Source organism: Carassius carassius, chromosome 27 (assembly GCF_963082965.1).
Source record: "Carassius carassius chromosome 27, fCarCar2.1, whole genome shotgun sequence".
Lineage (NCBI taxonomy): Eukaryota > Metazoa > Chordata > Actinopteri > Cypriniformes > Cyprinidae > Carassius > Carassius carassius.
The window spans coordinates 1,336,728-1,359,880 of NC_081781.1; the positions used below are offsets into that span (position 1 = coordinate 1,336,728).

General features: G+C 35.2%; 2 protein-coding genes across 3 annotated transcripts; both read right to left on the bottom strand.

Annotated features, from left to right (window-relative positions):
• Positions 1 to 1,819: 1,819 nt before the first annotated feature.
• Positions 1,820 to 23,153, bottom strand: LOC132106398 (GDP-L-fucose synthase-like). 2 transcript variants are annotated; one of them, XM_059512044.1, is made up of 10 exons: positions 23,011 to 23,153; positions 4,804 to 4,952; positions 4,157 to 4,271; positions 3,940 to 4,068; positions 3,565 to 3,638; positions 2,969 to 3,102; positions 2,760 to 2,891; positions 2,576 to 2,655; positions 2,268 to 2,367; positions 1,820 to 2,173 (listed from the first exon to the last, which is right to left on the bottom strand). In XM_059512044.1, the coding sequence occupies exons 2-10, from the start codon at positions 4,950 to 4,952 to the stop codon at positions 2,118 to 2,120; spliced, it is 969 nt and encodes a 322-aa protein (XP_059368027.1). In that variant the 5' UTR covers positions 23,011 to 23,153; the 3' UTR covers positions 1,820 to 2,117. The 2 variants fall into 2 exon arrangements, with proteins under 2 accessions (XP_059368027.1, XP_059368028.1); XM_059512045.1 differs by lacking the exon at positions 23,011 to 23,153 and adding an exon at positions 11,575 to 11,595.
• LOC132106399 (GDP-L-fucose synthase-like) lies at positions 14,995 to 23,151 on the bottom strand. The gene is made up of 10 exons (XM_059512046.1): positions 23,011 to 23,151; positions 20,149 to 20,297; positions 19,016 to 19,130; positions 18,797 to 18,925; positions 18,545 to 18,618; positions 17,054 to 17,187; positions 16,845 to 16,976; positions 15,432 to 15,511; positions 15,208 to 15,307; positions 14,995 to 15,112 (listed from the first exon to the last, which is right to left on the bottom strand). The coding sequence occupies exons 2-10, from the start codon at positions 20,295 to 20,297 to the stop codon at positions 15,057 to 15,059; spliced, it is 969 nt and encodes a 322-aa protein (XP_059368029.1). The 5' UTR covers positions 23,011 to 23,151; the 3' UTR covers positions 14,995 to 15,056.

The window sequence follows — 23,153 nt, forward strand, 5'->3', positions numbered from 1 at the left end:
AGCATGGCTTTCTAAGGAAAGATTGCTATCAAGTAACACACTCTCTTCGCCTAAATTCATTACTTCAAACTTATGTGCCTCTAGAAGCTTGTGTTCTGCAAGTGAACATTTCTTTAAATTGTTTATCCAAAAGAGGCACAAAATCACTTTCACAGACTTTTACATTAACTGTTCCCTCCTGGTGGAATGACCCGCCCAAATCAATCCCAGCATCTTCAAGAATTGGCTAAAACACATCTCTTCCACCTTCATTCGACCCTCTACTTGCACTCTGTTCATTTACTAACTGTTTGTTTGCATATCTTGCATATCATTGCTTTTATGTTGGTTTTGATTGCTTCTATTGCCCTCATTTGTAAGTCGCTTTGGATAAAATAGGCGTCTGCTAAATGAATAAATGTAAGACCATCTCTATTCAACAGGTCAGGTCTGCCCTAAATCTTTAAAAAGAGATCATCAGCATATACAGTAGAGTAACCAGTATTTCATTACCTTAATCTATGAATATGGGGGTGATTAGCATTTGTTTAAGGGAGAGTTCACCCAGCAATAAAAATGACCCCATGGTTTACTCACCCTCAAGCCATCCTCAGTGTAAATTACTTTCTTCTTTCAGATTAATATACAATCGGAGTTAAAATATCTAGGCTCTTCCAAGCTTTATAATGGCAGAGAATGGAGGTTGAGATTTTGAAACCAAATAAAGTGCAGCTATCCATCATAAAAAGTGCTCCACATGACTCCAGGAGGTTAATAAAGGCCTGAATTTGTGTTTTAAATATGGATATTTTTCTTACCCAAACATATTGATTCACTTCATAAGGCCCCCATTAACCCCCAAGAGCCATCTGGAGCACTTGTTTTATTGATGGATTTATGAACTTATTTTCTTTTTCTCTGCCATGATAATGCATGGAACAGTACGGGCATTTTTAAATATAATTGTGATTGTATTCATCTGAAAGAAGAAAGTCATACACAACTAGGATGGCTTTTTGGGTGAACTATCCCTTTAAGATTACAGAATATAGAAAATACTGAATTTTTAGCTTCTGGATTAAAAAAACGCTCAAATACAAAAAACATATTTGGTAAAAATGATTCAGCCTCTTTACTAGATCCCATTCATCCAGTGTCCATGTTGTTCCCAAAACTAGTTAACATTGCATTTTATTCTTCTATGAGCCACAAGGCAGAATTCAGGAAATTAAGTGATGGTTTAAAAAAAAGAAATAATAATTTGACTAGCCTGTTTCAATACTTAAGTCTTACTTTCAATAAATATTCAGCAAAATGTGATTATACCGAACAGAAGCTATGGAAATGTACTGTACAATAAATTATTACATTGTATGATTGATTAAATGATAAATTCCTAAATGACTATAAATAAAAAAAATAGAAAATCGTTCTCTTGAAGGTTTAAAACACACATTTAAAAATTCCTAGATCCTTCTGAGTGTAAAATTATTTTTACAATTTATTTTAGAGCTTCCCGTTGATTTATATTGGTATATCACACTTATCTTCACAACCTTGTTTTGTGTAAACCACAATATAACTGAAAAAATGAAACAAAAATTGCATTATGTGGGGACCCTTAAAACTTAAAAAAAAAAATTATACATGAAGAAAAAGCACATTAAACATCATTGTTTTAAATATGAGTGTATTGTAAAAACATACAGTAGCTACATGTCATTAGAAAATACACCAAGAGAATAGCCTGATTGACACACCAGTAAAAACAGAAGAAAATGTACATTACCAGTCATAGCACCATTCATAAGGTGTACCAAAGAGTCTCAAAAATGTTGTATGTCACAGTTTCCTACGTCATACACGTATAAACAACCCCGTCAATGCTTTCGTAGTGTTGAGAAATGCAGCCAGTCATAGATATATCTGTTGATTTCATGAACACAGTGGCCAATCAGAGGCGTTTAAGATGGAATTAGTGATTGCACATTGAGAAAAACATTAAAGTTGATCTTCAGTGGCGGTGTCCAACGATTTTGTCTTCCTTATATTTAAGGAAGTGTCTGATCAGACTTGGGTTTGGTTTTCCAGCATCGAACGGCGTTCAAACTCTTCACAGCCAATCAGATGTTAGATCTTTATTTACGGGCGGAGTCATAATTGGCCGCAAACCAATCACACGTCTCCTTGACGGCTGAAAAAAAGAAACGTTTCAATAGAAATTCTTGTTTTGGGGTTACAATACTATTGAAAACATGGCATAAATGCTGAAATCTCTTGCCAATCACCTTGTTTGAACGGTGTGAACTTGAAGTCTGGTAGGTATTTGCGTAGTTTGCCGTTATTGGCGGTTTTCTTGATCTGACCGTCTGATTTACTAGTGTCATACTGAGAGCGCTAAGTTAAGGTTCAGCTGTAACTCTGTGAACGAATGCTTTGAGGGTTAGTTCATTCATGGACTACTTTTATATTGCTTATTAAAGCTCAACAGCTTTTGAACAATCTGGAAATTCTACAAAATATCTTGTGTTGCACAGAAGAAAGACTTATCAACTGTAAAAATATCTGCAGACACAGTTTGTGTGTGAAAGGATACAATAACTTCCCCTTCGAACCCGAATCCTTCAACCACAGCATCCACAGCCTCCTTTACAGTCAACTCATCCTCCTCCCCGACTAGACGAAGAAACCAAGAAGAAGAGAAACATGATCAACCAATGAGCTCTGAGTCTCCACAAGCTCTGATGAAACACGTGTGATATCAAAGACGTCTGGAGAACCTGAGAGAATGATGGGCTCCACCTCGTCGTACTCCCTCAGAACCCACAGAAACAGACGAGCCAGATCCAGAGAATAGATGAACTGACGCAGAGCACGACCCGAACCCCAGACCTGCAGAGGTTTACCTTCCTCTACAACACAGACACACATCATTAACCCTGTGAACACGTGAGACGCTCTGAATGTGACTGAGTTAAACAGGTCTCACTCTTGGCCAGGTACGTCTTGTGGATCAGTCCTGGCATCACGTGACCGTCCTCAATGTTGTAGTTATCATGGGGTCCGAACATGTTGGTGGGGATGACGGCTGTGTATTTCAAACCGTACTGCTGAAATAACGCCCTAACAGACAAAACACACACAAGACAAGGTAAACAAACAAAATATTTATATTTCTAGTGTTTAAACATTTCAATTATCTATACTGTACAACCTTGTTAAACAACAAACAAACAATACACGTAATGCCACTTGTCTTATTGGTGGGTAGGGATGATGAGTAAAGACCAATCAGTGTCTGTTTTACAGCGCTAGCAAATCTATCACACCTACTGACCAGCAACAAAGCAGTAACCAGATGGTCAAGATCAAGACAAGACTGTTTGAACAGGTCGTTTGTATAATGAGAAACCTAGAAACCTGAATACCCAGTATCTGGCACCAACAGCCCGTGCAGACAAAAGCATGATGACAGAAGTAATCCAGACATGTTCTCATGAGAATCACCCCCCCACCCCCACCCCCACCCAAAAAAAAGAACAGCTTATAATCAGTGAACTTTGACACCAAGAAAGCAGGACTGACCTGTTGTGGACGTCAATCATGCGTTTGGCATACGCATAACCGTAATTCGACTCATGCGGGGGACCGCTGTGCATCTGACACACAGAAAGAGAGAGACACAAGTTTATTTTTTTAAACAATTCATGCAAACAGGCTCATGAAACCAATCACATCCACTAACTTCAATGTGTAATGTATTATAAATGTATCTCAAAGTTTCTGACTTTTTTACAGCTTGGTGTCAATTATATTAAGGAAATTTGAGATGAATGGATTTCTAAAGATCAAGGAACATGACTCATGGTGTGAGCACTTTGAGGGAACAGTAAACACATACTGTCTGGAACATCTGCCATTTAGTGTGTGTGTGTGTGTGTGTGTGTGTGTGTGCTTTACCACAGTCTCATCTATAGGGTAGGTGGTTTTATCTGGAAAAACACACGTAGACAGACAGGAAACGACCTTCACCACGCCGAACTCCTGAGACGTGTGCAGCACGTTGTCATTGATGTGCACATTATTCCTCTGAAAACAAGAAGCCTGTTTAATCAACATACAGTGCAATCATTTAACAGTGATATTTCCAACCTTGTTATTAAATGTTAATAATTACCCAGAAGTCCAGGTTCTGTCTCATGTTTCTGTAGAGACCTCCAACCATTGCGGCCAAATGAATGACGTGCGTCGGACGATGTCTCTCGAAGGCTGCTCTCGTCTCTTCAGCGCTCCTAAAGCAGCACGTTTAAATATATTTACCATGCATGTGTAAAATATATTATACATTATATATAAAGTGCATGTTCTACAATATGTTATGGCATATTTTAAAGGAAAGTTCACCCAAAAATGGGCATCCAAGATGTAGGTGACTTTGTTTCTTCAGTAGAACACAAACAGAGATTTTTAACTCAAACCATTGCAGTCTATCAGTCTTATAATGGCAGTCAATGGGCTCCAGTTCAGTTCTTGCACAGACCGATCATTTCTTGTCTTAAGACCTCAATGTATCGTCACGAGGCGCAGGGTTTCATTTGGTTTTGTTTGTGTATGTTTTTTACTCTCAAAACCGTGGAGCCCATTGACTGCCATTATAAGACTGATAGACTTCAATGGTTTGAGTTAGAAATCTCTGTTTGTGTTCTACTGAAGAAACAAAGTCACCTACATCTTGGATACCCTGGGTGTAAGCAGATAAACATCGAATTTTCACTTTTGGGGGAACTATCCCCTTAATGATTGAGTGTGATGAGCGTTTCTTACACAAGATTGGTCTCTTTGGACGACAGGAATATCCATGTTTCTCCTTCTCTCCCTCCGCCCTCCTCTTTCACCACCCGTTCTATCGCTCGCCCCACCAGCCCACTGCCGCCCGTCACCAACACACGCATTGGCCCGACTGACCCGTTCATCTGACAGAGAGAGAGAGAGATGGGGTTTTTGATGAAGACTTCAGGGGTTAAAATACATGTGAAAACAGCAACTGCTGTAATAATTACATTTACATTTACATTTATTCATTTAGCTGACGCTTTTATCCAAAGCGACTTACAATTGCTATATATGTCAGAGGTCGCACGCCTCTGGAGCAACTAGGGGTTAAGTGTCTTGCTCAGGGACACATTGGTGCCTCACAGTGGATTCGAACCTGGGTCTCTCACACCAAAGGCATAATAATCAATAATCAAGCATTTGTCTAAACAAATTTGCCTACTTTCTGACAATGTATATGATCAATGGTGCCAAACTCTGCCAAAAACTAACCTAATATATAAAGGTTTACAAGCAATTATTTGGTGCAATGGTATCAAACTCAACTCCTGGAGGGCCACAGCTCAGCACAGTTTAGAACCAGCCCAAATCAAACACACCTGATCCAGCTAATAAAGCTCTTCAGGATAACTAGAAACTTCAGAGTAGGTGTGATTTAGAGCTAAACCCTGCAAAGCTGTGGCCCTCCAGGTATCGAGTTTGAGACCTGATTTAGTCAAATCAATAATATACTAAAAACAAATAAGCAAATTACAAGAAATGGTGGCAAACAAACAAAAGAAACTGCATTGCGAACATGCTGCTCTCACTTTAAGACCCAATCATGGATCCAGTATTCAGATACAATTAACTAAGTGAGAAGCTGCTGTGTACAGTAATTTTACAACAGCTAATGGGTTGTTAAAGAACAAAATGTTGCTGTTGTAAAAATTATTAATCATAGTTTCATGAGACTTGTTATAAAACGGTTACTACAAAGACAGGTAAATAAACAGAGTAACAATATTAACATAGCTGAATCTTTTCCGTACCTCTCGAAAAGTAGCCTTTAGTTTCAGGTGTTTATTGGTGAAATATCCACTTGGTCCAGAGCTGCTGCTTCTCTGTGTTCTTCAGTAAAGCGTCTGTTTTACTGACAGAAGAAACCACTTCAAGAGAATGGACTCAGACCGATTTGCAAACCCGTTTGGCCAGTTTGGTGAAAAAGGACCGACTCAGACTAAACCAGCATAGCTTGTTTGGTTGACAGAAATTGAAAACTTTTACTGAGTTGAAACCTGATTGAAATTATTATAACTGTGACTTACATTTACTGTATGCGTTTAGCAGACGCTTTTATCCACAGTGACCTACAGCGCATTCACGCTATACATTTATTTATTTATTTACTGTATTTATTTTTACCAGTATGTGTCAATGTTTGGCAGAATGATTGCTTGGCCACACAGAAAGCATACTTGGCACAGAAATACTGATTTAACGATGTCACAGGTGTGTTTTTCCTCATTGTTTCAATTCATATGTATTCAGAGTGACCCTGGCTATCACTGTATTCATTTTGAAGGTATTTTACTGTAAAGTTTTGGAGAAAACTAAAAGCAAAATCACCCCAAACAGCAAAATGTGTCCTAGCACATGCACTGTGTCCCATTTTCCCACACTCATAAATGGGATCTTTTATAGGTTAGCTCATTCTTTCAATTCATATTCATTCAAAGTAACCCCGACTATCACCATCTTCATTTACAAGTCAATTTGGGAGAAAATTAAATATAAATTCATCGGAGTTGCTTTAGCACTTTTACATCATGTACCATATCCAAACACACATAAAAGTCTTTCTTTATAGGTGCTGTATGATTTTGGAGAAAATTTAAAGCAAAATCACTCCAAAAAATGAAGTGCATTCCACCAGTGGCACCATTACCCATTTTCAAACACCCATAAAAATATTTTCTTTGTAAGTTTTCTCGTTCTTTTAATTGATTACTATTCATGGTGATCCTGACTATTACTGTGTTAATTTTCAAATATTTTTACTGTAAAGTTTGCGAGAAAATTATTGGCAAATTCACCACAAGTATTCACCTTCGCACTATTACATCACGTCCCATTTTCAAACACTTATAAAATTATTTCCTTTATACAGTAGGTTTGCTCATTCTTTCATTGATTCCTGTTCACAGTGACCCTGACTATTACTGTATTCATTTTCATGTCATTTTACTTTACAGTTTTGAGAAAACGCAAACTTCAAAAATATTTTTATAGAGTGCATTGTTGCACTTCCCATTTTTCAACATAAAGTTTCAGTTTTTGAAAGAATTATTGTCCAAACGTACCCTGCTTATTACCATATGAAACTGACTCTTATTTTATGTATAGTATTGGACAAAATTGCTGCGAAATACTCTCCTTACGTCATACACTCAACCTTTTCTTACATTTCAATTATTAGTTTCAGTTTTAAGTTAAAATCTTAATTTTTTGCACCAATCACATTCACCTGATAACTATCACACACAGCACAATCATCACACACGCTTTATAAGCATTGGACTTCCTTTCACACACTGCCGAGTATTGTTCTGCACATTTCCCTCTCCTAGCTATAGCTGCGACTCCAAGCCATTCCGTGTTTGTTTTCATAGTCTTGTTTGGGTTCATAGTTCTCATAGTTTTGTTTCAGTTTCTAGATTTTCTAGTTTTCATAGTCTTGTTTCAGTTTCTAGTTTTCATAGTCTCATCTTAGTTTCTAGTTTTCATAGTTTAGTCTTTTTCTTGCCTTGTTTCTCGTGTTTTGACGCTTTGCTCTGGATTCTGTATTACCTCTCTTGCTCAGCCCTCTGGATACTGTTCGTTCATCGAAGACCCACGCTTGCCCTAGGAATATTCTCTATCTATATACCTCTTTGCCAGTGTTTGACCCATGCCTGTTATGGCCAATAAAAGCTTGCATATGGATCCGCACGTCTCATCATCGGCTGCCCCGTTGTAGTAAGACAGTTGACAACACAAAGTAAAAAAGGAGTAAAATAGTATCGGTGCAGTTGTTTGAAAATGATCACTTTTATTTTAAATTTACTTAACTTTATCGTATTCTATGTACTTTAATAAATATTATACGTTTTATATAAAAACATGTTTTTATATATATTATACATTTATTTTATTTATTTTTTATTTGCCTTATTTCAGAAAACAACTTTGTGCATCTTAAGGAATTACAGCACTTTGTCTACTGTGGCTTCAACACCTGTGAACATTTATTGACTCTCTTCTGCACACTGATGCATACACCTAAAATCTTTTTCTCATATTAGGATTTTTTTTAATTGCATAACAAATTACATATTTCCATTTTTATCTGTGAAATAACACAGGTTACAGAATCCCTATCGCAACTTACTTCTGTATTTCAGTCTTAATACTCTTGTTTAAATTCCATTAGGTTGTATTGCAGTCGATCAATCAATAGCCTACTGTTATTCTAAGGTGCCATTGAGTATTTGTAAGGTGGCTATTAAATTGTATTATTATTATTATAATGTAATTATTATAGGAGTAAGCTGCAGCAGAGGCTGTGGAAGAATGACACCGAGGCATGAGTACATATCGGTTACAAGCTTTCTGTACAATAAAACAACAAACCAATAACAAACAAATAAAAATAAAGGAAAGGAAATCTACAAGAAAAATTCCCCATCAAAACATGAACATGACTGTTTTCTACAATTCACACTGAAACAATAATACAATAATCTCTATAATATTAATAGCAAAAATGTTTGTTATATAATACTATGAAATGTGTTTTTAATCTCAAAAGACAAGGTATATGTTTCAAATTAGGGCATTTAACAGGATGCAAGAGCTAAATGAGTTAAGCCAGGTATTATTTTAAATGTCATCAAATAGAAATTTACTGACTTCTTTTTGTGCTCTTTATTTTCTTATGTTTATTCAAATTAATACAGTAATAATAGTCAGGCTGACTGTGAACAGGAATCAATTGAAAGAATAATCACACACCTATAAAGGAAAGATTATTATGAGTGTTTGAAAATAGGACAGAGCGCAAAAATGCTTATGCACTCAGATGCTTGGGGTGAATTTGCCTTAAATTTTCTCCAAAACCATACAGTAAAATTACTTGAAAATGAAAACAGCTGTGGTCAGGGACACTGTGAACAGGAATCAAATGAAAGAATGAGCAAACCTAATTAGGAAATATTTTTATGAGTGTTTGAATATGGAAGTGCAAAGGTGCACATAGATGCTTGGGGTGAATTTGCCTTGAATTTTCTATAAGAAAATTATTTCTCCTGAATATATTTGAAAATTAACATAGTAATAGTCATGATCACGGTGAAAAGTAATCAAATGAAAAAATGAGCTAGTCTACAAAGGAAAGACTAGTGAATTTGCAATTTTCTTCAAAAATAATTAATATAGTAATAGTCAGACTGTTAACAAGAATCAATAAAAAGAAATACCTAATCTGTAATGAAAATATTTTTTGGAAAGTTTGAAAATGGGACATGATGTAAAAGTGTTTATTGACTTGGGGTGAATTTGCCTTTAATTTTCTCCAAAATCATACAGTAAATATTTAAAGTGAAAGTGATAATCTGGGTCAGTCTGAATACATACGAATTGAAAGAATGAGCTAACCTATAAAGGAACCCTTTTTATGAGTGTTGGAATATATCTCACACACACACACACACATATATATATATATATATATACATACAGTGCAGACCAAAAGTTTGGAAACATTACTATTTTTAATGTTTTTCAAGGAAGTTTCTTCTGCTCATCAAGCCTGCATTTATTTGGTCAAAAATACAGAAAAAACTGTAATATTGTGAAATATTATTACAACTTAAAATAATGGTTTTCTATTGGAATATACTTAAAAAAAAATAATGTATTCCTGTGATGCAAAGCTGAGTTTTCAGCATCATTCCTCCAGCCTTCAGTGTCACATGTAACATCAGTCTATCACATGATCATTTAGAAATCATTCTAATATTCTGATTTATTATGAGTGTTGGAAACAGTTCTGCTGTCTCATATATTTGATCAATAAAAGGTTAAAAACAACTGCATTTATTCAAAATAAATAAAAAATTCTAATAATATATATTCTAATAATATATTTTCTTGACTATCACTTTTTATCAATTTAACACATTCTTGCTGAATAAAAGTATTGATTTTATTAAAAAAAAAAAGAAGAAAAAATTACTGACCCCAAATTACTGACCAGTAGTGTATATTGTTATTACAAAATATTTATATTTTAAAAACACAGCTTCTTTTTTTTTTTTACTTTTTATTCATCAAAGTATCCTAAAGAAGTATCACAAACTGAAAAAATATTAAGCAGCAGAACTGTTTCCAACTTTGATAATGAATCATCATATTAGAATAATCTCTAAAGGATCATGTGATAATGATCCTAAAAATTCAGGTTTGCATCACAGAAATAAATGATCATTTAAAGTATAATAAATTTAAAAACAATTATTTTAAATTGTAATAATATTTCACAATATTACATTTTTTTCTGTATTTTTGATCAAATAAATGCAGACTTGATGAGCAGAAGAAACTTCTTTCAAAAACATTAAAAATAGTAATGCTAGTAATATATATATATATACAAAAAAAACAATGAATGAACAACATTAATAAACGATTTATAATAATGTACAATACAGACATTTATCTACAAAAATAATGTATTTAAAAACTAAAAAATTAATTAAAGTCAAAATAAGCAAAAGTATAAAGGAAACGTTAAGTACACGATTGCACAACTAAAAAAAAAGTGCTTCTGCTTGACCGCAGTTAAACACGTCCCCTGGGGACACATGCATCTCACTCGGAAACGCCCAGTGAATTTCCGTTCAAAACAAAACCATACAAATAAGTTTTGGAAACGTACCGTGATCGTGTAGTTCCACAGTACTGACAAAGATCATATCATCGTACAATAGCACAATTTCTCTAAAAGTTTGTATGATATCAGTAAAAGCAGCTCTTCTTACTTTTCCTCGCACTGAAAACAGACTGAACATGTAAATCCAGTTTAACTCTGACACACCCTGTAAGTCAACACCCGAACACATCACCGATGGCTATCAACTTATGCATGTATGCCAAAAAATAAATAAAACACTAGGGGGGATTTATACATAACATTCACAATAGTTATTTATTTGCATATCAATCGCAGACTGTAGTGATACTACTTCACCCAAAAAAATCGCTTTTAAATTAAAAATAAAAAATTATAATAATTCGCTGGCCCTGTTGTTGTTATAATTCTTTATGCGCTTTCTTCTTTATTCGCACCATAAAACTGAGCCTTTTTTATAAACGCAAAATGATCACAGCACGCGACACGTGCATCTGGAGCTAAACAAATGGGGTTGGTGAAAATGAAACCGAAATTAAGTGTATAATCTAAAGAAAATCCCGAGTTTGACCGTTGGTTTCGAAGCGTTATTGACACACTATTAGTGCCAAATTCAGCACGACTCGCCCAGACAAAGATGAAAACACCACATGAAATATAACGCATAGAAATCTAGTACAAGGAATGAACTTGTTATAAACGCTTAAAGCACAAGATTAAATATTGTATGCGAACAGCAGCAACTAGTAGGGTCTAAACGGAACGATCGGTCACAGTAGATGAATACTCGTGTTTTTGATATTTATTAGTATTTGATGAATCCAGTAAGTTACCTGTTCCCCGGTGTGTGGTCTCTGGCTCGAGCCTGTTGCTTCCTCTCGCGAGCTCTGTAGAAACAAGAACAACTTTTCCTTCAGGATCACAATGCTCTCAGCTGAATGGTTAATGGATACACACGCCTACATTTCAGGTGTCTTAGCATAGATTCACCTGGAGGGCAAAGGAAGGAACATCCGGGTAATATTTCACCTCGAAATTAGAATACAAAACATGTAGCCTACAGTAAAATAATCCTTAAAGCACATATTTCAATTACAATTAAGTCAGTAAAAACAAATACTAGCATTATGCAATTTACAGTTCATTTTTGCTCTCTGGAAAGAGAATACACATTTTGCTTTTTTTTTTTTCTGTAGGTTTTGTAAATCTGCAATCAAATCAAGCCCTGAACACAATTCTCCAAGCAACTTATATGCATTATTTCTTCTATCATTTAGTAGGCTATACGATTAATAACCTTGTTTTCTTTGTGTGGCCTAACTATAATTTTTACTTTTTTTTAAATTGACATAGAATCAGGAAGAATGCATTACAAATCAAATGAAATCAGTAGAATTAACTAAATTCATCTTGGCACTACAGAGACGACACAGAAGAACACAAAGGTAGCATTTAGATATATTTACAGACTGTTTGACGAGGCATAGGAGGTGGCATGAATGCAATTAAATCCTTTTCGATAATGCTATGAAATTAATGCTTTGAATAAATGAAATAAAATATTAAATTATTTAAATAAAAACTAAAACCGCCAGTAGGTGGCGGCAAAACAGTCTTTGTCACTGAATCATTCATTCAACTGATTTGTTCAAACAGCCGATTCATTCCGGAATGAAGCAAGTATGAGCGATTGAATCATGGACTCATTCATTCAGAAACAAAACACTTGTGGCTCAGGTGTGACTTGCAAAATTTGGACAACAGTGTTGCAACATCGCTAAAATAACTGTAAAAAGCTGTTTTACTGTGAATATAGAACAGCTACGTGTTTTACATTGCTTTAAAAAATGAGTTTGAATTACCATTTTTGAGCGGAAACATGTTCAGTGCTCCAAACTATTACAGTGGACAGAAACAGAGGAAACTAACAGGAAGATCATTTATTTTGCATTTCAAGTTTTATATTACACACAACATTGTTAATGTAAAGGGGATGGTGGTTTTACAGAGGAGATGCTTTTTGTCATTTTTTTTTCAACAAGGGGGATGCCATCCCCCTGCAATTCGAGCCCTGGTCTTGACCATATAATACTGAGGCTTCAGGTTTCTGTGTGATTCAGGAAACCATAGTCCAAAACTCCTTCATATAGCAAAGCATCGTTTACAATACAAGCATAGGCCACTATTAAACTATACAGTACATATCGTTAGAAAATAAACCCAGACAGATCAGTAAAACTGAGAAAGTGTACAATACAGAGTTCGAAATAAAATCAGACATGTGATCATTCATCTAGGTCATCCATAATATATTGTGACTATTTTATTATGATGTTTAATAAACGCAGCTCTCTTTACTTCTGTTGTCGTTTTCAAAGCGTGGCCAGGTCCAACATATAAAATCATTCCAGTGTGTTCTTATTTTATTAAAACGCACCTCTAAATGAACATGACTTTGGGTCTTGGCAGACGTATTTTCATTTAAACGCAACAGAATTTAAACGACATTCAATGTGGGCTATCCACAAGCAGAATAGCACCAATCACGTGATCCACGAAGAAAAGCGAAAGCTTTCCTAATTTCACTTCTCTCTGCACTGCATCTGTCTCTTCTGAAGAAAGGTCAGGCTAAGAAAGCTCTGAATCAAATGAACCAGTTACTCCATAAAATGTGTCAAGGCGGAGTCGAAGCGCTATAGACTGGCGCCATCTACTGGTCAAACGGTGTAAGTGCTAATAAAAAACAGCCACAATATGCAAATGTTTGCATTAAAGTGTGCGATGAACAAATAATTAAATACCATTAAATTTGAAAATTCTGTAAAATATTATGGGATATTATGCTTTCAACACTAGCCTTTCTGAAATCACCTACCCTGCCTTAAAATATCATTCTCTTTTATTGCATTATATACGCATAAATTATTTGAATTGCAGACATGCCAATCTTGGGACATTTTTGTGAGTACCATCAGCGTTTTACTGTTTACCATAACTGTTTAGTTAATTTTAGCTATTTCGTTTTATATATCCAGTACACTTCTGTATAGGGCTGGGTCACATGAGCAAAAATTCATATCTTTTTTATATTTTGGCTGATTTGCAGTATACGGTAGCCTAGAAATCTTGGTGTTTTGTTTTTGGATTAAACAAATAAAGTGAATAAGCATGTATGAGCAAAAAAGGGTTAAAATCACATTACGTTGTAACATTGCAATCAAAAAAAAAATTTTTTAAAGCAGAAAAAAATTAAGTTACTAACCTAAAAATGAAAATAATAAAATGCAAATACTAATTAAGTAAAAAGGACATTTTGATTACCCCATTACACTTTACAGTTAGTGCTATCACACAAATACACTTATACAAATTATACATATCCAATATTTCCAACAAATATTTCAGCAAAAAGTTATTGCTCTATTTGGCACTCGTCCTGAAAGAAGTCTGTGGAGTTCAGTGGAGAATGTCTAAAAACATTTTTTTCTGTTGCTTGTTTTGAATACTGCACATGGACAGAGACGTCACTCGATTTCTGCACAGTTTACAGTGACAAATCGTACCAGTGTACTTTCAGGTCAAAATGCATACAGATTGGCAGGTCTGCAATGGAATAAAGTTAATTACAATTGAACCTACATCATAAAACTGACCCAAAGTCAACTATTAGAAACTCCTTCATTGGTTCACGAGATCACAATCTAGCAGCATATTTTGTATCGTTTCAAAACCAAAAAAAAAAAAAGTATGACTGGAAACATTTGCTGACACCACGTGACTTGGTGAGTTTGATTCAAGCCTCACAAAGCAGTGTTTTTCTGACAACAGATTTATATAGTCTAGCTGCAAACAAGTACCGCGTCGGGAATACATGATATATTTATAGATTTAATATAACTGCACTACTTTCTCACAACCATGCATTAATTATAAAAACCATTAAAAAAAAAATAGTACACAGTTTCAAATACTCACCAACGTGGGTTTTTACTTTCTTTAGGCTAGTGTTAATCTTAAACCTTGGTTGAGATACTAAGGCTGTCCCGCACACAGCCGCTAGAGGGCGACGTACGCTCGTGCTGTCTGAAGCGGTTCATGCATTCATTATTAATGCATCTAAAAACCCAGCATTCTGCAGTTTTAGTAACTGCATCCCAGGAAAATGAACATATTTGAAGAAAACCCTTAAATAAGCATGAAAAGACGGGTTAACCGGCAGTGTTCCATGAGTTTGTCTTTGTAAAAATGATTAAGTTTGATCAGTCCTTGTTTGCTTTTCAGCATTGAACAGTCAGCCAATCAGATGTGGAGCTCTTCATTTACGGGCGGAGTCATAATTTGCCACAAACCAATCACACGTCTCCTTGATGGCTGAGGGGGAAAAAAAGCAAAGCTATAAAGATTCTTTTTTATATATATACCACTATTGTAAAAATTTAGTAATTGAATGTGTGTGAGAATTTCACCAGCTCTGAACGGCGTGAACTCGAAGTCTGGCAGGTATTTGCGTAGTTTGGCGTTACTGGCCGTTTTCTTGAACTGACCGTCTGCTTTACTAGTGTCAAACTGAGAGAGCTTAGTTTAGGGTCAACCAGTATAGAGAGTTAATTCATCCCCAACAGGAAAATTCTGTCATTGAAGGTCTCCTGTTATGATGCTTATTCTGATTGTTTATGTGTGAAAAGGATACGATCACATCACCTTCAAAGCCCAAAGCTTCAACCACAGCCTGCGCAGCAAACTTTATGGACACCTCATCTTCCTCTCCAACTAGAGATAAACAAATAAAGACAACGAGAAACAATTAAAGCATCTCACTTTTAAGTAACTGCACAATTAAAGACATTTTATTCTATACATGCAATATCGGTTTATATCAATATATATACAAAAATTCTACTGACATGACATGTGTTTAAAGAAATGTAATACTAAAGTACAAGTTTAAATGCTAGATATGGTTCATTGTCTAACCTAAATAATGAAATACTAATAGTATCCAGAAATACAGATTGTCTGCATAATGTAGGACTTTTAATTATTTTAAAAAGACTGGATTGCGCCAGGACTTTTATTTTGAAGTGCGTATGCTTACCACATCCAGCTATTCATTTAAAAAGAAGATGGAACTAAAACAAGAACTCTTACCTTCATCTAAAAACATTTTATCTTCCAACATTTGTTTGATTAAATCATTGCCTTTTGAAATGTTATGATCTACCACAGAATTAGTTTCCATGACGGAATACAATAAATTCAAATTATTTTATCTTAGAATTCTAAGTTTAAATGTTGCAACTTTTTTTCCCGCTCTGGATTCTCAGCTTACATCTCATAAATGGTGAGTGTTTTTCTCAGAATTCTGAGTTTATGATGTGGCAGTTTTCTATTTCAGTGAAGGTCTGACACAAAAGCCTTCTGAAAATGCATTGTGACAAATGAAAGAACACACTTTTTTTGTTGTTGAGTTTTTAACCCTAAAAAAAACCAGGATGCTTCTCTTTCATCCAATCATAAGGCATATTCAACATGTGCACATTTTACATGTCTCCTCCATGCATTTTCTTAGAAGTGAGCACTTCTTGTCTTTCTCACTACAAACACACACACACACATACATTTCCTGTTGGTCTTTTAGCACATCAAAATAACTCAAGCATACTGATGAAGCAGTCAGACCGTCTGAACAACACTCTCTAGTAAAGCAAATAACACTGATAATAATACAATTTCCCTTACAGTTTACATCTCATAATTTAGACTTTTTCCTCAAAGTTCTGAATATACATATTTCAATTGTTTGTTTTGTTTCTCCTAAATAAAATATGAAGACAGGGAAACGTTTATTTTGAAAGATGAAGCTTGTGATTATGGAAAGGGGCGTGGCATTTCCTACGAGTGCTTGCGGTGTTCGGCCAATCACAATGCACTGGCTCGGTTGGCCAATCAGAGCAGACTGCACTTGTCAGAAAATGATGTGTTTGAGAGAGGCGGGGCTTAGAGGACCTACAATAATGTACAGTTTTTGAAAAATAATGTGTTTTTTGAACATTAAAGCATGTCAACATATTCTGTTACACCAAATAATGATCTTATTAAGTACCTGAGAGAATGATGGGCTCCACCTCGTCGTACTCCCTCAGAACCCACAGAAACAGACGAGCCAGATCCAGAGAATAGATGAACTGACGCAGAGCACGACCCGAACCCCAGACCTGCAGAGGTTTACCTTCCTCTACAACACAGACACACATCATTAACCCTGTGAACACGTGAGACGCTCTGAATGTGACTGAGTTAAACAGGTCTCACTCTTGGCCAGGTACGTCTTGTGGATCAGTCCTGGCAGGACATGGCCGTTCTCAATGTTGAAGTTATCGTGGGGTCCGAATACATTCGTGGGGATGACGGCTGTGTATCGCAGACCGTACTGTTGAAATAACGCCCTAATAGAAAAACACACAGGTTTCTAAACTTATGAAACATATAAACAAACACTTCCCCTATAGTTGATATATTAATAAATATATAGTTTTCATGGCAATTATGCACACTCATCACAAAATCTCATTGCTATAGTCAAATAAGTTATCAAATAATTATATGCATTAAAAAAATAAAACTATTTAAAGTGCAAAATATTATTTATAGTGCTGTCAGATTATTAATAGCGATTAATCACATTCAAAATAAATTTTAGTTAACATTATGTGTGTATGCACGGTGTTTATTTATTATGTATACATAAACACACACATAAACAGTATATATTTTGAAAATAAATTTCCATATGTTTAAATAAATATAATTAATATATAAACAACAGGTTTTTTTTAGATGTGTTTGTATTTATATAGACATACACGCTACACACTCAGATTATGTTAACATAATTTAACTTATTTTGGATGTGATTAATCATTTGACATCGTTGTTTATTATGTTGCATTTGGTGTATTATGATTTAAACAATTATTTCAGTATTTTTCCAGTATCAAGACAATGAGGGTCAGAATGTTCTTGATATTTACATGCGTCAGGTTCATCTGCAATAAAATCATACTTCATACGAGTCTATCAGTAATATGACTTCTGCATTTCGGCCAAAAGAAGGAAGGAAGTGGTGTGTGGCCAAATATGGTGTTCCATACTTGGAATTATTATATATTATAAAACTGAGAGTTCCTTGATTCTGATTGGCCGAGCCGCTTTCAAAGCCGTTGTAAATCACTCTACAAACATCCACCTTTGTTTACTTTTGTGTGTTGCTTGGCAACCACTTTGTCGGAATCACAACTGTTTGTGAGGAACTACATTATTTGGAGGAAGAATACTGTTTTTATTAATATCATTACACTTTATTTGCTCTGTTTTATTCTGTGAAACCTTATGTATATGGAATAACAGTTTTATAAGAGCCCAGTGAAGCCGTGGTTTACAGTGAATTTATAACAGCTAAGTAGCTTCACATTGTGCCAAACAACAGCCCTTCTGTTCAAATCAGGGGCTAAATTCAGAGAAAATGAACATTTATATCTATATTATGACCATTTTTGATGCATCTCAGGAAATAATTAAAAAATGCATTTCATAAAGCCTTTTAATGAAATTCACCATTGAGAACAATAAGATTCATGTAAATAAAAAAGTACTGCGTTAATTAAAATATTAATTGAAAATGTGTTTAAAACCCACGATTGGCTGATGAGAAAAATTGGACCTCTTTTGAAATGTGATCCAGACATGCTTTAACGGGATACACCAAGAAAAAATAAAAAAAGCTCATGACCTATGAACTCTGACCTGTTCTGGACATCAATCATGCGTTTGGCGTAAGCATAACCAAAATTAGTCTCATGAGGAGGACCGCTGTGTATCTGAAACAGAGCGAGAAGCAAACACGGCTCATTATCAACTGAAACTGATCTTGATCAAATAAACTGATTGTGTTTTGAAAGTCACAGTCTCTTTTTACAAGAGAATGAGTCGTAAACGAGGAAAAATTGCCCTTAAAAGAATGCTACAGTGTGTGTGTGTGTGTGTGTGTGTATCTACCATGGTCTCATCTATAGGGTAGGTGGTTTTATCAGGAAAGATACAGGTGGAAAGGCAAGAAACGACCTTCACCACGTCGAGCTCATGAGCCGCCTGCAGCACGTTGTCATTAATAAACACATTATTCCTCTGAAAACAAACAAATGTGGTTAATACACAGTTTAATTACTCAACACGAATTTATGTCCAACATTTTATATTCCCATTGTTAATAATCACCCAGAAGTCCAGGTTCTGTCTCATGTTTCTGAAGAGTCCTCCCACCATCGCCGCCAAATGAATGACGTGCGTCGGACGATGTTTCTGAAAGACTGCTCTCGTCTCTTCAGCGCTCCTAAAGCGGCAAATGGACAACAGGCGATAAAATAAAAGATTTCTGCCATCCCAAGAAACAGATATTCAGTCAAGTGTGTTCATGTGTGTTTCTTTCTAATAACTTCATTAATAACTGCATTAGAATGTGTTGATGAAATTTGAAATGTAGTGTTTTAAAAAGTTTGCAGCTTCAGATGTTCTGGCGTTCATTTACATTGTTTCTAGATTATTGTGATGAGTGATCAGATGCATTTTAAATAACTGCTAAAAGCCTAGTTGGCCAACGGTTCGACTGCAGTGAAGAAGTCTTGAGACCATCCATGTGTGGCGTTGCTTTTCTCTAATAATTCTGCTCAAAAACACTAAAGAATGGTATCAAAACGTCCTGCAAGAGCAACTTCTTCCATCGATCCATGGCCAGGCAACTAACCAGATCTCAATCCCAGAGAGAACCTGTGGTCAGTCCTCAAAAGATGAGTGGACATTGGACAAGCCCACAAATTGTGTCAACAATGTAAAATTAAGGCAAGAATGGATCGCCATCAGTCAGGATTTGGTCCAGAAGCTAATATCCAGCATGCATGAGTGAACTGCAGAAGCGTCCAGCCCCCTACACTATAAATAGACCCTGAAGCCAGTCACTTGTTCACAGAATTAGTATTTTCTATACAGTGACTGTAGTTGACAAGGAAGGATTTAGACAAAATATGGTTTTTATTATTACTTTGTAATTGAAATTAAAATAACAGAATTTAATTTTTACTATTGTGGCAGTATAACTATCATCCATCCATGTTAGATATACATTCTGGGTAGCTAAAAACCTAAATATGTATTGATGATCACCTTTAAAGGTCTTAAAGTCACAGAACTACAGTGAACTATCGTTCTTGGTGTCAACAGTTCATTGTTGCAAATACTTACATGAGACGCACTTGTAAAATGTAAAGTGCATGGTTTTTAATATGTGGTTTACAGTTTAATGATGGTGTTGTATAACTGTGACGTCTGATGAGTGTTTGACCAGGAGCTCTTACATAAGATTGGCATCTTTGGATGACAGGAATATCCATGTTTCTTCTTCTCTCCCTCCGCTCTCCTCTTTCACCACCCGCTCTATCGCTCGCCCCACCAGCCCACTGCCGCCCGTCACCAACACACGCATCGGCCCGACCGACCCGTTCATCTTACAGAGAGAGAGAGAGAGAGAGAGAGAGAGAGAGAGAGAAAAGGTGTGATGAGCAGTGTTGGGGGTAATGCATTACAAGTAACGCAAGTTATGTAATCGGATTACTTTTTAAAGTAACTAGTAAAGTAATGCATTACTTTTTTATATATTGAGTTTAATATCTGACTTTTTTCAAATAAGAAACTCATTGCAAACTCAGAGGCATTGCATGCGCTGTGTGAACATGATCTTAGAATAAATGTCAACATGCATTTATTAATCTCGCCCACACAAAAACAGATTCAGTATTCCTGAAAATTAATATAAACAGCCAAATGCAAACTTGGTGGTAGAGCATTGCATTAGCAGTGCAAGGTTGTGGGTTCGATTCCCAAGGAACACATTGTTAGTTAAAAAATGTTAGCCTGAATGCCATGTAAGTTGCTTTGGATAAAAGCGTCTACAAAATGCGTAAATACATAAATTATATTAAATAAAAACAAGGTAATTGCAACTTTTAATCTCACAATTCAGAGATATAAACATTTATACATTCATATCTTACATTTCTGACAAGCAATTGCGAGTTATAATTAATTGTAAAAAATTATCGGAATTGCAAGTTTATATCTCGCAATTGTGAATATATTTCTTAGGACTGCGAATTATAAAGTCAGAATTACGATATATAAACTCGCAATTGCTAGTTAGAATTAAAAAAATAAAAATTCTCGGAATTGCGAGTTTATAACTTGCAGTTCTCAAAAATAAAGTCACAATTGCGAGATATAAACTCTCAATTCTGAGTTTTTCTCCCCCGTAACTGCACGTTTTTATCTCGCAATTCTGACTTTATAACTTGCAATTCTGCGAAATAAAGTCACAGTTGCGAGATATAAACTTGCAATTTCGCGATTTTTTTTATTTTTATTATTAATTATAACTAGCAATTGCAAGTTTTTATCTCACAATTTTGACTTTATAACGAAATTGCAATTCTGAGAAGTCAGACCTGCGAGTGTATATAATTAATAAAATGTAAAAAATCCTCGGAATTGAGAGAAACTCGCAATTCTGACTTTATAACTAGGAATTCGGAGAAATAAAGTCACAATTGCGAGATATAAACTCTCAATTCTGAGTTTTTCTCCCCCGTAACTGCACGTTTTTATCTCGCAATTCTGACTTTATAACTTGCAATTCTGCGAAATAAAGTCACAGTTGCGAGATATAAACTCGCAATTTCGCGATTTTTTTTATTTTTATTATTAATTATAACTAGCAATTGCAAGTTTTTATCTCACAATTTTGACTTTATAACGCAATTGCAATTCTGAGAAGTCAGACCTGAGAGTGTATATAATTAATAAAATGTAAAAAATCCTCGGAATTGAGAGAAACTCGCAATTCTGACTTTATAACTAGGAATTCGGAGAAATAAAGTCACAATTGCGAGATATAAACTCTCAATTCTGAGTTTTTCTCCCCCGTAACTGCACGTTTTTATCTCGCAATTCTGACTTTATAACTTGCAATTCTGCGAAATAAAGTCACAGTTGCGAGATATAAACTCGCAATTTCGCGATTTTTTTTATTTTTATTATTAATTATAACTAGCAATTGCAAGTTTTTATCTCACAATTTTGACTTTATAACGCAACTGCAATTCTGAGAAGTCAGACCTGAGAGTGTATATAATTAATAAAATGTAAAAAATCCTCGGAATTGAGAGGAACTCGCAATTCTGACTTTATAACTAGGAATTCGGAGAAATAAAGTCACAATTGCGAGATATAAACTCGCAATTACCTTGTTTTATTTTGTATTTAGTGGCGGAAACAGGCTTCCATACTTTCACAATTTTAAAAGAGGAGCTTTATATATATATATATATATATATATATATATATATATATATATATATATATATAAAATAAAAAGCTACTCAAAAGTAATGTAACTCATCACCTTCCATAAAAAGTGACTAAGTTACATAATTAGTTACTTTTTAGGGCGTAATGCAATATTGTAGTGCGTTACTTTTAGAAGTAACTTTCCACAAAGATGCTGATGATCATTTCAAGGGTTAACATATGTGCATTTGTAAATCTATCTATGCAACCATTCTATACACACTCTTACAGTGGTGAATTATGATACAATGTACACACAATATTAAAGTATCATCCTAAAACTAACACACATGATACATTCTCCATGATACATTTAATGGCAACAGAGCGGCTGTTCTTTGTTACTGTACTCTCTTGTTAAAACAGTGTCATGGTATTGTCATCTGATAAGTCAGATTCCATTGATGTGCCACAGCAGCACAACAGTGAGTTTCTAGGGGTATATATGATTTCCGTTCCTCCCAACAGCTCACAATGTACCACATACAGCGGAATCTGTCAGAGGTATATCAAGTTAAACACCGACACACCCTTTATTTCAGTATGACAACTCATCAGTTTGCTTCTGCAGTGGAGCATGACCCCCAAACACTTGGATTTACATGCATCGAGATGCTTCGTGTCATTTCCATCGATGCGTGATGACGCCATAAAACATCACAAAATCACAGCACTCAATGCTCAATTAAGTAACTTTATGAACTCCTTTGAAACTCAGTTTGTGATTAACAGTGCATGAAATGTCTGGAAACAGCAGATCAAGAGCATGAGCGAGCGAGTATGAATTGAGTTCAGAGTTGATGAAATCAATGATTTACCTGCTCTCTGCGGCGTCTCTGTAGATAAAGTCCGTTTCTTGTACAGTCGGTTCACTCGGTGGCCATATTATCCTCGCCTGCAAGCAGCTGTTTTGCTAATGCAAAATCAACTCCTATCTGTTTGAATAGGAAAATACCTAAAT